Raw genomic sequence first — 15,711 nt, 5'->3', positions numbered from 1 at the left:
CGGGCAGGTTGGAGGGGGCACCAAGTTGCACTTGTTGTCTAAAAATGAAAACATGGAGGTCGTGAGCTTTGAAAGAAGTTCCTGCAGATGTTTCATATCCTGTTTTTTTTTTTAATGGTTTTGTTTCCATAGCAACCGTTGTCTGTCGCTGCTGTATCTGCGAATGTTCCATCTGAAGAAGGACCACGCTGTCAAGTACTCGCGTTCGCTCATGGAGTATTTCAAGGTAACACGCCGAGACACAAGACACACACACACACACACACACACACACACACACACAAGCACACACACACACTGCCTTTCCTTTGTAATTTTCTCAATTACGACCACTCAAATACATTTCATATTCATTTCCGCGGCGCCCCGTGCATTCATTTTGCACGGCGTTATTAAAAATCCATTCTTTCTCTTTGATGGTAACGTATTAATTAGCGCCATCAATCACGGCGGCGGATTGTCGGCGGTTTAATGTGCTTGTTTTGATTAATTATGTTTAGTTGAATTAATTACTGAAGATGTCATTATCACAGTGCAGCATTCGCATTAATGAGATTGGATTTGTGGGAATTTGGCGACGCGTCTGTGCGCACGCTGTGTACATACACTGCATGTTTGAAGAGTGTGTGTGTGTGTGAGTGGGTGAAGTCGGCTGTGATTCATAATCAAAGGTAAAGCAAAAAATTAATCCCTTGATCCTTTAAATGACGTCATTACTTTTTACATTAGTCACATATTTGTGACTTTGAGGCTCGACAGTCCGCGGCATCACCGCCTGTCTCTTCTCAGTATTTGAACAGTAAATGTGAAAATCCAGTGATTTTGAATTGAAAAACTAAAACTAGTGAGGTTAAATAAAAAATGAAAAATACCTTTATAGTGCAAATCACTGATAAATGTAACCATTTCATTATTATTTTTATTTAATTGTGAAATTGTTTTCTTGACAAGATTGGCAGGTGAGGCACAGCCTCTCCTGCCTCACCTGACTGCGCTGATGTATATGTATATATATACACACACAAGACACAGACACATATATATATGTGTGTGTCTTGTGTGTGTACGTATACATATATATACACAATCATAGGTGACTATATCTCGATAGATGGGTCATCAGTGACTGTATCTATATAGATATAATTATAGGATACACTAAGTCAAAGGCAACTGTATGTAATGATGGACGACTACATTTTCGTCTACGTTTTAGTCTGGGAAACATCCAGGTGATGGTAAATCATCAACATAAACCCCAACATTCGTGAATCGCTATGATATATAGATAAAGTCAAAGGTGAAGATGAAGGTATTTTTACACAGACGAAGTCATAGGTGATTTTCGCAGTCAATTATACGATTATTACATATAATATTACGATTATATCTATATAGAGAGAATCGTTAGCAGACCATATACAGATGCAATCAATCATAGGTGCCTGTATTTATAAAGGCCATCAGTGCCTATATCTATATATAGACACAATCAGCAATGACGATATATGAATAGTCAAAAGTGACCATATCTATATAGATGAGTTCATAGGCAACTTTACCTATATAGATACAATCAATGGTGACTCTATCTATATAAATACCATTGAAGCTGACTATCTAGAAATGTATATACAGTCATCATAGGGGATATACTGTGTCTGTAGATACCAGGGAAGGTGACGAGGCTCACTTTTCCCCTTTAAGTCTGAAATCAGTGTTTCTGTTTAAATCTGCTCTTTGGTTCGGTTTCTGTTCCTCAGAATTCTGCCAAGAGCTCCCATCAAGCACCCTCACCCTGGAGGACCAACGGGAAGTGAGTACACACACACACACACACACACAGAAATCCATACAATTACTGTCAGGCTAATGAGCAGTAACATAAACTGGTGTGATTAAGGCCAAAGAAAGATAAAGATAATTGTTTTTATTTTTGAATAATATGTCATTAAACAAGACAACTAACTAATTACCAATTAACCCTAATTATCTGTTTAGAAAAGCCTCATAAACCCTTTTTGTGTTACCAAGGTCCATTATCTTGTTATAAAGTCTTCGTATCAAGATGAGGTTGTGTGTTTGCAGCCCTTCACAGTGGTACACACAGTAATACACACAGTAAAATATGAAGTGATACACACAGTAATACTCACAATAATATACATAGTAAGACACACAGTAGAACATGAAATAATACACACAGTAATACACAGTTATATACACAGTAATACACACAGTGATACACAGAGTAATACACAGGGTAATACAAACAGTAATACACACAGTGATGCACACAATAATTAGCTATTTCAGCAGGTCATCGACTTCATGAGGAGCTAATAACTACTTACAATAATATAATATCAGCTCTGGAATGAATTCTGCATTTAAAAGCTCAGTTTGTCAGCGAGGCACTTTACTTCTGGTTCTCTGCCGAGCGCCGCGCTGCATGTTCTCCATGTTCTCTGGCGTTCCTCAGGGTTCTCCGGGTTCCTCCCACAGCCCAAACACACGCAGGAGTTTGTCTCCATTGTCCAGACATATGAATGAGAGTGAGTGAATGAATAAATGAATGAATGTATGAACAAATGAATGAATGAATGAATGAATAAATGGTGGTTTTTGGTGGTTGTCGGTGTTCTTTCCTCTGGTCCTTCTTGCTCAGACAGAGATGGTCTGCTTTGAAAGCCCTGGCTCTGTCATACTGGACATACATGTATATATGTATATATATAATATTATATTATTTGTATGATATATTATGTAATATTATTTGTGTATTATCTCCACGTGGCTGCTTTTGTGGTCTAAGAGGATGAAGACTGTCATCGGAAGGCGTGTGAGGATTCCCGGTGTTGGGATATACGACCCCAACGTGGCCGTCTCTCGGTTATAAAGGCTTATAAACAATTTATTAAGACAAAAAAAAACCTTCGCCGGAGGAACATCGATAAGATGGCCTGAACACTGTAAACATAGCTTTGTTGCAATGAACCTCTATGTTTATTTATGCGCAAATACATTTTATACGTCATAAGCGATTGTGAAGTATGCGAGCAAAGATTATTTACTGAAAGATTAGTTCATTAACACGGCATTAATTATGATAGCATTATAAATAAATATTTATGCCGGTAAATTTATAAAGCTGCGGAACCTGAATGACCAGGGATACAACGCACACATTTCTACTGAACAGATAAATGATGAATAGACTTATGATACTTGCAAATGTTATTAATCAGTTAATAAGTCATTTAATTACATCTTAAAGATTGTAATATTGAAATTAATGGTTTATTAACACTGCAATGAGCAGAGGGGGGTCCATCGGGTGTAGACCGTCGGACAGGTGGCTCAGGTGACACGTGCACTGCCACGGCAAGGTTAGCATGCACGCACACACACACACACACACACACACACACACACACACACACACACACACACACAGAAAATGGAGAATTTATCATTTCACCAGTGCCTTGCTGCAAAACGCCGCGCCGTCCCCGACCACCTCCCGCTCAAACACGCTCCTGGGGAAGCCGAGAGGCCCCTGATTGGCTGCGGCTGCGGGCGGGGGGGAGAGGCGGCTAATGGAGACAGCGATGATGGATGGAGCAGGAGAGGCGTGGAGGAGCGGTGTGTGTGTGAAGATAATGAGTCTGGACAGCTCCGACGCTCCACAACAGCAGGACGCGGACCTGGGCTGTGTGTGTGTGTGTGTGTGTGCGCGCGTGTGTGTGTGTGTGTGTGTGTTTTGTGTGTGTGTGTTTGGCTGGTTGACCGAGGGTCAAGGCCATGTCTCAGACGTGACATCACTCCAGGAGACACACACCGGAACAGAGGGGCGGCGAACGCTCTCCTCTGTCGGGAGTGGTCACGCTGTCTGATGGTGAATGGTGGAAAACGGCGGCGTGGCATGTGGTGGCGTGGCGTGGCTTGCCAAGGCGTTGCATGGCGTGGGCCGCTTCTGCCCGCTCCACCTCCAGCCTGCAGATCACTGAAGATCAGCATGTTATGGTTTGCAAAAAAACTTGCTGAAATTAGCGCATTTCACATTTCTTTCTCTTTCGGTTTATGATTTGGAGTAGATTAAGCCACGCCCCCTGGGAGGCTACCCAATGAGAGCCCTGGAATTTGGGAGAAGATAGGAAGTTCCTATCACGCACTGGTGAGGAACAATGTAGGGTCTCCAATGAACCTCCTGCATGTGTTTGGACTGTGAGAGGAACCCGGAGAACCCTGAGGGTTCTCCACGCAGTCACGGGGAGAACATGGAGACTCCACACAGGAAGGAACCCTGTGGAAATCCAACAAGGGACCTTCTGCTGGGAGGAGGAAGAGCTAACCTCTGTGCCGACCTTGTTTTACAATAAATAATAAACAACATAGTCGACAAAAAGCAGATCTGAAGGTTAAACTTGCGGGTTGTGAAGACCAAGTGAAGATGGTCCAGGACTAAGATGCAGGTGGCTAACAGCTCCCTGTAGGTCCGTCGCTCTGGGTGCTATCACACTATATCTCCCCCCACATATATACATTTAATCTATTTGAAAAAATAAAATGGAGCACATTTTGTAATGAATTGATAGGGATGAGCTAAATTTTTGGATCCGCTTTTAATCTGACGTCATGAGTCGTGTGTTTTTACGGTGAATTTGACCTTTCGTTAGCTTCTTTAGCTTGCCTGTTTTGCTAATAAGCTAACAAATAGTAAATAATCACCTGGTATGCTTTGTTTAGCTCCAGTTTGATGTTCAGTGCTGTCACCAGGACTCAGTTCCTCCTTGTGTCCTCCAGAATCAACGGGACGCCGTCTCCCCTCTCCCTCAGTCCCTCCCCGGTCAGCGGTGGCGGCGGGAGCGCCCCGGGCCCCGGGTCCGCCGGCGCCCAAGGCTCCTCGGGCAGCGTGGCCATCCCACAACGCATCCACCACATGGCGGCCAGTCACGTCAACATCACCAACAACATCTTACGGAGCTACGAGCACTGGGAGACCGCAGACAGGCTGGCCACCGATAGTCAAGGTGGGGACGACCGTCCGCTTCCCGTTTGACCTCTGATAGCATTCACGCGTTCACGGCGTCTGGTTTTTCCCCCCCGCAGAGTTCTTCCAGGAGCTGGACTTGCTGATGGAGCCGTTGAGTCAGCAGAGCAGCATGACCGAGCTGGTCCGGTACATCAGGCAGGGACTGCACTGGCTCCGCATCGAGGCCCACCTGCTGTAGGGAATGGACAGCAGCCAATGTTTCAAAAAAGAAGGAATGTAGAAAATACTCTGGGAGCTAGAACTGGGATAAGAGAGGAGACTCTGGACGAGGCTTCGATTCCCAACGGGATCCTTCAAAGGACCCCGAAGCGGCCCGCGGTGAAATAACAACAGAAGCCGCACGGATTAGTCGGGCTCAAATTCACCCGTAAATTAGGAATTAGCGGCTCAGAGTGTCGGCCCCGACTGGCGGAGCACAAATTAGCATATTTAAAGATTCGCCTTTGGAGAGACTACAATGGCGCGTGGGTATAGATTGGCAAAATCTGACCCTAGATTGGAAACAAAACGCGGTCTTAACAGGAAGGAGTCGTTTTAAGAAGGTGTTACAAAGCGGGGAGGGACCTCAAAGATACCCAACAGAAGCCCCCGAGATGAAGACCGGAATTTTTGACTGAAGAGCTGAAGACCAACGGAAGGAAAGACGGCCGGCTGCAATCGCCGACGTGAATTAATTAGCCGAAGCTGGCTGTCCGCGTTCCTCTCAGCGGCAGAGACGAATCCAACTCCGACAAACTCCGGCGAACGTCCTCTCTCTGCTGGTTGAATGATAGAATCGTTCACCAGGACGTGGGACGGGAAGGGCTTCCGCCCTGAACCAGAGGCTTCCGTGGATCTTCGGTGGCGTAAGCAACGAGCGCGTGGAGCTTCGGAGAACAACCTCTGCTCAGAAAAGTGGAGTGGAATTGGTTCATCTAACACCATCTTCCCCAACTCATTCCCGAGCGGACAGCCAGCTTTGGCTTTTACCAATGAAATGACCAAATCCCGTTTGAGTTCCTGCAAAGCTAGCGGGTTCTATCCTCGGTCTCAGGTGGGTCCAGCTGTCGGAGACGCTCAGGTTCCATTGTTCTGCAGAGGGAGACAAGTGCAGGTGTCCAAAGGAAAGGCTCGATCTGACTTTTACCCGAAGAGTTCCCCCAAGCAGCTGTGCAGGTTTTCCTACCCTAAGCGGCCCGTGGAACTGTTCCCTGTCTAAATGTGCTGAAGGGAAACGCAACTCGGACGATCAGGACTTCCTAGGATGTCGGCGTGCTCTCCACGTAAAGCGTAAAGAAGCATCGGTTGAAGTACAGAGATCGCCAACAGCGCCGATTCCCGAGCCCTTTTAGTTTCCATCCGAGATCCCTCTGAGCAACCTCCGACGCTCCCAGGTCCCACGGTCCACCGAGAAGTCGTCGAGCTCCTCAAGCCTCCGTCCACCTGCCGCCTTACTGGTTATGGGGCTTGTGGAACGTCTCGCTCAGTTCTAGTTCCCATAGAAACCCACCCACTGAAGTGTCAAACACTTCTGGGAGGAACCCTGGCGCTGATTTGACTCCAATTAAGCCGCCGCCCACTTGCGGATCAAGCCAACGGGGCGAAAAGCCTCAGAATCTGCGCGAGGACGGAGCGCTTGATTGGGCCAAATCCCGACGCAGTCGCCTCCCGCCAACATGTGCTGTGCCGTGTCGTTGTGTGTGTGTGTATGCGCGTATGTGTGTGTGCGTGCGTGCGTGTGTGTGTGTGTGTGTGTGTACAGCTGATTGTCGTGTTTATTTAAACCATTAACTGACTGGACGATGATGAAGATGTCCATGGTCCACGATGCAGAGACTGTGACTCCTGGAAAACTGTTTTTTTTTTTTCCCTGTCGCTGTTGGTGTGAATGGATGATAAATGATGTTGAACAAGATAATAGGCTATCACCACATTCTGCGCGCATGTATGTGCGTGCATGTGTGTGCGTGTGTGTGTGTGTGTGTGTGTGTGAGCGCACAGGCTATGGCTGCATTTACACAGCATCCGATGGGACTTTCCTGTTTGTCTTTGTAAATGCAGTTAATCCAAGTGCGGGTTTTTGGTTGTTGTTGTTTTTTTTTTTATTTTATTTTTAATGTTTTGGATCACGTGACCATCGGGGAGCGTGCGTGGGTGTGAAAAGTCGATTTCACATCGACTTGAAAAAAAAAAAAAAGGAGAAAAAAAAAAACTCAAGTGCCTCTATTCATGTCCGGTGGGAATTGCTCTATTTATTTAAGAACAAAGAATGAATCTAAATGATTTTCCATACCATATTGGTATAAATATGAGATTGTTTTTCGTAAAATCAAATGTTTCCATGAGCTTTTTACTAGCGTTTATGACGACACCAGGGTTTGGCTTTAAGACCAGTCTGTCATTTCAAGTGTCCAATGAGCATCAGCTGCTGTTCTGTTCCTCGATAGTTCAACCGTGACTTGGGTTTGTCTGAAATGCCTGATATGAACCTTCTCAACCACCGCATGCAATAAACCATAGCTTCAGACCAAGAACTACTCCTGTCCATTTTGAAGAGCTATAAAAGAGAAGAGGAAGAAGGAGAAGACGAAGCGGTCCATGTTTGCGTAATCGTTCGCATTGCGAGTGCCCTGCCAGAAGTAAAACGGCGTCTGCGTTTAGACCTCCGCGTCCTTCACGAGAATCTTCTGCTGGTTCTCGAAGCTTGCTCTTCCGCACCTCATCTGAGCAGGACTTACATCTGATGTGGTGTCCAAGAGCTATCGTGCGATTGGTCAGAAATTTCAAAGTGGCCGTGGCTGATGCAGAAATGCAGGAGGTGGTGCAATGATGGCTAGTTTTGAAGGAAAGAGATGCCTGAGCGTCTCTCGCAGAAGATGGCCGCACCTTCTAGACAAGTTGGCGGCCGGAGGAAGTGGAGTCCAGCACTGTCCACCTCGCCGCAACAGCTCCACGCTCGCTTCCAACACTGTGAAACCTCCACCTGGAGATTCTGGTCAAGTATGAAATGTCACGGCCAGCAAGAACTCAGTTCTTGTTCTCGCCTCCCTGGGAGAACAAAGTTCTAGCTTCTCGCGGAGGATGTAGAGGTCTTCATGGTATTCCAGGAGATGAAGTGGCCTATCGACAGCTGCGAAGTAGCATCGCGGCATTACATTTTATCTTCTTCTCCATTTTCTTGCTCCGAGTCCTGAATGAGCTGGAAACCGCCCTGATGTTTGAATGTACCAAATGAGCTACAACCAGCATCTTAGCTTAGCATGAACCAGCTAGCCTCAGGGCGGAAGTAAACAAGTCCCAGCCCCCCACTCCACACCCTTCATCAACAACGTGACAGTATATATTTATATATACATTTAATCTATTTGAAAAAATAAAATGGAGCACATTTTGTAATGAATTGATAGGGATGAGCTAAATTTTTGGATCCGCTTTTAATCTGGCGTCACGAGTCGTGTGTTTTTACGGTGAATTTGACCTTTCGTTAGCTTCTTTAGCTTGCCTGTTTTGCTAATGAGCTAACAAATAGTAAGTAATCAGACTCTCTGACGTGGTCGGCAAAGAAGGGGGTTCTGTCTTCTCTTTGGATTTCCAGCAGAAATGGAGAAAGTTCTGGACCGTCGGGTTGAAATGGACCAATGGTTCTTCCTCTGAAAGCCCTCATGAAGCCAATCTAAGTGTTTTAAGTGTCGCGACGGGCAAACGAACGACCGCCGACCCTCCGCGCGGGATCCCCGCCGCCGGGGGTCGGCGGTGGCTCCACAGTGTTGCTCAATCCAGTCCAATGATGTTCGGTGTTGTTTTGTTTTAATGGTGAACCAGGTGATGTTTTTATATATGGTTTATTTTTTGGATGATGCGCAAAACGTCAAGTCCTCACGGCCGTGACATCGCTCTCATCCCACCGTGCGACGGGCAGCCTCTGCGTGGCCTCTCCTCGGGTCGACGCGTTCATCTAAGATCTCACCGTTGACTATTAAAACCCCAGCGCTCGGTGACGTGTCTCCGGCATCGTTTTTCGCGCGATCGCAGACGTTGACGATGCCAGAGGACAAACTGTGTCTGAAAGAGTCGGTGAATCGGCCGCATTTGATTGTGTTTTCTCTTCTCGACACTCTTCAGCTCTGACGCTGCTTCGCTCTCTTGTGTTCTGAAGGTGTCTGGTTGGGCGCGGAGCGGCGGCGCGCCTTCACGGTCAAGTGAGTCCCGTCATCGGTTATCGTTAGAGGCCACTGACAAAGGGAAATATGGTTTCCTTTTGCGGCGCGAGTAATTCTACCCACATGTTTTCTCCCTTATCGCTTAGGATTTCTGTCTGTAGCTTTAAACGCACCACGCTGGCCAGCCTGGTCGCACCCAACCAAGCATGAATCAAAGGCCAAAACCCCTGAAGCCATTTGCCGAGCTCTGCTATGTCATGCTGTGCATGATACATGATTTATTTCCTCCTTTAGGATAGAGAATGTTAACGTAGGGTGTTTGTTTTTTTCGCTTAAGAGGTAGAAAAATGAAATTGTAGCATCCGTGTACGGTCGGAGAAGTTACGGTGGAACCTTAGCTAGCTCCGTGCCTTCGACGACATGTCCTGGGCCGGAGGCTGGATGCCGGAGAAGCATTAATGCTAACACTGGTAGCTGAATTCTATATTGGTATCGTGAAGGTTGGAGTTGGAAACCAAAATGTCTCAGAATCTTTGATTAGAAAGCATTTCTGTGCAGACAGGAGCAGGTGTACTGCCTCAGAGTTAAAGGAAATGCAGCCCAACGCCCCTCCGCCCCACTGGTAACCCTCAAACCTGTCCGGTCAAGTCAGATCTGCTAAATATGGCTCCAAATCACAACCCAGTTACCTGAAGACACCTGCCACATAGAGCAGGTCTGGACCGCAGTCATTAAGATGACCTACAAGCAGCCATCATTCCCCCCAGGAGCGAGCACATGGAGACAGCAGCGAGGAAACGCTGGACACTATTTAGAGGACAGGAACCTCAGACGGATCCCGGCTCAGTGGGGGCGGCCTTCTGCCTCAGCCGGGAGAGCGAGTGAGATAGAAAGCAGGAGCTTGATAGAGACAGAGGAGGTGTGAGGGTTGGGAGGCAAGAAGGATTTTTTTACTGCTAATGCCGGTAGCACAGTTACACGCTAATAGCTGACATGATACGACGATAGCTTTAATATTCTTTGAAGAAATAACAACGGAGGACGCCTGGTGAGATGCCGCAGTAGATGAAATTGCCCAATGAGAGCCCAGAGACTACGAGGTTCCTATTATGCACCGATGAACACGAGTGCAGACGAGAGAGTAGAGCGAGGTGCATTATCGGATGCCTTTGGCAGCATCGCTACGTGCTAGGCTAATGCTAACTAATCTGAACTACAGCGTCCAATGAGCTCCACATCCACAGGCCATGATTGGCCCTTTCACATCATTTTGCCATCGCAAAGATTTCGATCCTGCAAGAGGCTCAGGTGCATTTACGTGAAATTTACTAATGCAGTTTTAACAACTTGCCTTTTGCTATGATGCGCCGGAGTAGTTTGAAGTGAAGTAAACAGCGCTTTCATGTCTGTGCATCGAGAAACGGGAGCTGAGAGCTAGCTTAGCTCCGTACGAAGACAGGAAGCCAGTAGAGTCCGCCTGCGGTAAAGGTAATCCCTTCAAAGTGCTCTATTTCAACGGTTGGAGCCCAAACAGAACATATAGAATACAGAATCATAACTTTATTTATAAGAGAGGGGTGATGGCTGTCCTTATCCAGTAAAAGCAGCACTGGCTTTCGCTTGGTTGCTGCGGGGAAATGTTGGAAAGGAGCGCGTAGTGGCTGCCAGCAGTTCTCCTGCCTGGATGCACGGACATGATTTTACAAGTTTTAAGGCAGGAACCTCACGAGAGGATTCCGGACGTCCCTCGGGGACTCCGAGCTCCCCGTCGTTTACGTGGAGTTCGGCGATCGGTGCAGCCTGGTTTGGGTTGCGACGCGGCTCCGGGGTTCATGTCTTAGCTTACAACGGGAATAAATATGGGTTCTTATTATTCAAAACCGATGTCAAGAAGCCACGCGGCGCCTCCAGGCCGCCCGCGGGGGTCGGGGGAGGCGACTTTAGGCTACTTTAGGTGGTTTTGAGAGGAGCAGCAATCCGGTGCCTCTGATTCAGCCCTGAAGCCTGTCCAGGGCTCTGACCTTCGACCGCGGGCTCAACACGGTCACGTCAAACATCCGAGAACACATCTGTCCGACGGGGTGGCGTTGTATCTTTAAATGTGTTGCACAACCGCAGCTGTTCTTCTTTCTGTTCCTATCAGTGCTTTCTTCTGGCCTTTTCTATGGTTCTTTTTATAATGAGGTTGTTCTATGTGATTATCAGGAGTTGTGATGCATCCATTGTTTTTAAATATTTAATGTCTCTGAAATATGGATTAAAATCTGTTTGAATCTGTGCTCCCGCTTTCCTCCGGCTTTTATTTCAAGGAGATTGAGATGACCGTAGGATATCAATCATTCATTCGTTCTCTTTCGTGATTATCCCGCACTGAGGTTTCCCAGCTGTCATTGGGCGAGAGACGGGATTCGCCCCGGAGAGGTGGCCTGTCGAGGACCACATATGGAGACCATTCACCTTCTCATTCACATGACACGTAGACTAATACAACCATCCACGCAGTCAAATAGAGACATGCAAACATTCACTCACTAATTCACATGACATGCATACATGCAACCATTCACCCTCTCATCCACACATCTGGACAATGTAGGGTCTCCATTGAACCTCCTGCATGTGTTTGGACCGTGGGAGGAACCCGGAAAACCCTGAGGAACCCCACGCAGACATGGGAAGAACATGGAGACTCCACACAGGAAGGCTCCTCGTGGGAATCCAACCAGGATTGGCTCATTTTCCCAGTCCTGAGGTTTCCTTCAGCAGCGAGATGAGATTCATCATCTCGGCGTGCAGGTTCTACAGATCTCCATTATCCGCTCAGGAGACACCTGGAGCTCATCGGCTCCAAATGAACGATTCCTCACTAACCTGCTCTCCTTCTGACCGCCAACATACGCCATATTGTCTGATTACGGCCTCGCCCGCCGCCATCGATTCTCTTGGGATCTAGAGATACAGCTGCTGAGGGCGCCGGCGTCTCAGAGGTGAAGCTACGTGCGAATATGCCAGGTAATGCCGCTCTCATGGAGGATTACACCCCGCATCCCGCCGGGAGAGACGCAGACGTCCGGTCATTCTCGGGGGTTTCCAGGGGCGGCTGTTAATACAATCGTCAAAGCCTGAATTAGAGGTTCCTCACACGTTCTGCGCTGCTTCTCCAAAGCCTGGCCCTCGGGCTGAAGACCTTGTGCATTCATGAGCACTGGGAGGAGGGAAAACTGATGTTCAAGGTGGAGGAACGTGCACTGGGAAGCACCGCATTTAATGTTTTTGTGTCCAAACATAATCAGGAATGTAAATGGTAAATGAATGAATGAACCAATCATTGTGTTGTCTCAGCTATTAGCATGTAACCATTAGCACCACTTATGTCAGCAGTAGGCTAACAGATCACCCTCATCCCCCTTGCTTTTTCTACCGCACTTCTGCCTCCCGGTCGAGGCAGAAGGCCGCCCACGTCGCGCTGGCATCTGCCTGAAGTTCCTGTCCTCCAAAAGTCAGGGTTTCCTCACCGCTGCCTCCCAGTGCTCGCTCCTAGTGGGACCCTGGGCTCATCTCAAAGAGTGTGGTCCGGACCTGCTCTGCACGGACGATGGGAAATAAATCTGACTCGTATGCCCGAAGACACTTGGGAATCAAGCCTCAGCCAACTCATTGTGTAAATTGGATTTCCTCAATTTGGAAATGTGTTATAACTCATAGGTCCAAAGCGCAGCTCCGTTCCTGGTCGGCAGTCGTGCTTCGGCTCCCGGAGTGATTTCCAGTGTCTCCTCGTGTTCTCAGAGCCGGCCCGCTGCGAGGGATACCACCACTTCATCCATCAGCATCCCCTCCAAGCTCTGGAGATGTCGCGTGTCCACCCGCAGGGGAAATCAAATTAGCTCATCATTCCTCACAGGAAACCGAAATCATGACCCGATTATCGGCCTTGTTTTTTCCCCGGCAGAACCGGTGCGCCGGTACCCCGGGCCCCCCTGCTTCCACATTGAAACAGCGGAGGGACAGGAATAGTAATCAGGCGCATGCTGACATTTATAACCTTATGGAGGTGATTTCAATTTGCTGAAACACACCGGGAGGCTCTCGCCTCGCCTCACCGTCGCCGGGATCGGTTATCTTTATGGATTTGGTCTGATTCATGGCTGCCAGGAGGCGCGGCGCTCGCAGAGCAGCGGGGAAACCTTACAGGAATTTGGCTTTCAGTCAGTCATTCAGTCACTCCACTTATAGCATGCACTGGTTTCTTGACTCACAGTGATCCAACAGGCTTGATTGGTTTAACATCATCATATGTGTGTGTGTGTGTGTGTGAGAGAGAGAGAGAGAGACGGGGCTCCAGCCTGCAGAGAACCTCTCTCAAACACATACACACAAACACACACTTGGCAAGTCAGCAGCGAAATGTAATTGATTCACTCACTCGACAGCCTGGGGGGGAAATTATGGAGGGAAGGAAATGACAGGTGAGACAATGGAAGAAAATCATATGGATTAGTTTCATTTTTACAATGACACACACACACTCACACACACACACACACACTCACACACACACATACACACACATACACACACACATACATATTGTATGTATACAGCGACGTTGTGTGTTTTTATATTACAGGTCCAGGGTGAGCCTTGCCTCTCTCCTATTGGCTGCTAGGATAGGCTCCGCCCCCTCCCCACCCGGCGCCTGACTTGCGCTGGGGTTCAGGGTCAAATATCACATTGAGCAGGTCAAATAAACATTTTTAATTGGCTGTAATTTTGAAAAACATATTTTTCAGGGTTTGGTGAAATTGTGCTTTTTTTGCTTTTCAGGTTGACAGCAGAAAACGATGGCGGCGCTCAGAAGCAAACATTTTCGGTTCGCATTTCAGTTGGGCTTCTTCTCCCCTGACCACGAGGAGGACGGGGTGAGTGTTTTCTTTGAACGTGACCTTCTACCCGGTGGAATTAGAATTCGGTTTCCTCTTCAGCAGATCACTGCTTTCATACATACAACACACTTGAGTTTTATACACTTATATATTGCATGAGGATTAAAATATATAAGTCGTGTTATCTTCTTCCTGCATGTCAAAGGTTTTGTTCCTTCTGAGAGAAACCGGTCCAAATGGCTTTCTGAGCGTTTGAGGTCGCAAGGACTGAGGAGACCGACCCCTCCACTGGGAGGTCACATAGACAGGAAACGGGTGCGCGGCACCGGAGTAAACTCTCCGACCTGCAAGGTGAGGAGCGAGGAGAGGAACCAGGGGCCGGGCTGAGGCACGCATGTTGCATCAGAACCCAGCGATCAGCACCTGGAGCCCCGGCCTTGCGGATCGGGGTTGCTGCAGCTTCCTATTCGAAACAAAAACAGAAGGAGTCCATTAGTCCGGCAGCTTTTACAGGCTTCCTGTCCCTCTGAAGGAACAGGCATCTTCTACTTCACGTGTCAAACTCAATACTTGTGGGCCAAATGTGGCCCGCAACATCATTTTATGATTGTCTTAAAATGAATAAGTCAAACGCGTGCATTGATCATAAACTACATTTCCCACATTTCCTGCCGCTCAGTTTACCCGCGAAGTGACGGCATCCTGCCATTAGATCCCAGTGTATCCACATCAATGCCATTTTCAAAAAGGGGAATGAGAAATACAAATGATCCCTAAATGTCCTGAAAAGTTGATGCAGATGGAAGGCTGTTTCAAGAAAGATGGGAATGCATATGTAACATTTTGGATTTGAATGAGTAATCAATTCAGTGTTATTTAACATTAAGGAGTAGTTAGATTTATTTTACATTACATGTAGTTACATTTATACTGTCTTCCTCACCTGAGGCTATCAGACTTTTTAATTCCTCTCGCTTCAGCCGCAGGGAATCTCAAAATCTTAAACCTTAAAAAAAAAAAAAAAAAAAACTCACCCACTGACTGTAAATTGTAATCATTTATCTGTATAGATATTCATAACTGTGCAATATTTCAATTCATAACAGCTTCATGTCCAATATTTTTTCATACTCTTGTGCACTCCTTATCTTTCACTTGGTACTTAAGACCTTAAGACACTTTATAGTCTTCACTTGTTACTTAATACACTTAATAGTTCATTTGTATTTCTTATTCTCCCCCCCCTTTTTTTTTTAACTGTTTATGCAATTTTCTACTATTATTTTTATTATTATTATCATTATTTATTATTGACATGTTTTTTCTTGTAACTGGCACCACAATTTCCTTCTGGAAAGTTGTTCTTATTCTTATTCTTCTTATTCTTATTCTTATTCTTAGTGTTACAATGCAGCCCTTTGAGGGCAACCGTTGTCCTGATGTGGCCCTCAGTGAAAATGAGTTTGACACCCTGCTGACTGCCTGCTGGAGCCGGACGTACACCTGCAATCTCTATGAAAACAACCAGAAAGCTCCTCTGAAGAAAAAAAAAAAAAAGGCACTTGTCTGCAAGTATTTGCACTCACACACACCCTTGAGATGAACCCCACTCATGATGCTGCTGAGGTAAGAG

At 46.8% G+C, this 15,711-nt stretch overlaps 1 protein-coding gene across 1 annotated transcript in view; it reads left to right on the top strand.

The window, feature by feature from the left end:
• Window positions 1-11,473, top strand: part of aff2 (AF4/FMR2 family, member 2) — a 136,018-nt gene extending 124,545 nt beyond the window's left edge. Inside the window, exons 23-26 of the mRNA XM_086139315.1 lie at window positions 133-226; window positions 1,764-1,816; window positions 4,807-5,033; window positions 5,113-11,473. Coding sequence (XP_085995441.1) covers window positions 133-226; window positions 1,764-1,816; window positions 4,807-5,033; window positions 5,113-5,234 — 496 coding nt within the window. The 3' untranslated portion in view covers window positions 5,235-11,473. The remainder of the gene's footprint in view (window positions 1-132; window positions 227-1,763; window positions 1,817-4,806; window positions 5,034-5,112) is intronic.
• The last annotated feature ends 4,238 nt before the right edge of the window (window positions 11,474-15,711 follow it).

Source organism: Fistularia commersonii, chromosome 31 (genome assembly GCF_037954325.1).
Source record: "Fistularia commersonii isolate RoL2024-O1a breed Wild chromosome 31, RoL_Fcom_v1.0, whole genome shotgun sequence".
NCBI lineage: Eukaryota > Metazoa > Chordata > Actinopteri > Syngnathiformes > Fistulariidae > Fistularia > Fistularia commersonii.
This window is presented reverse-complemented; position numbering and strand designations above follow the sequence as displayed.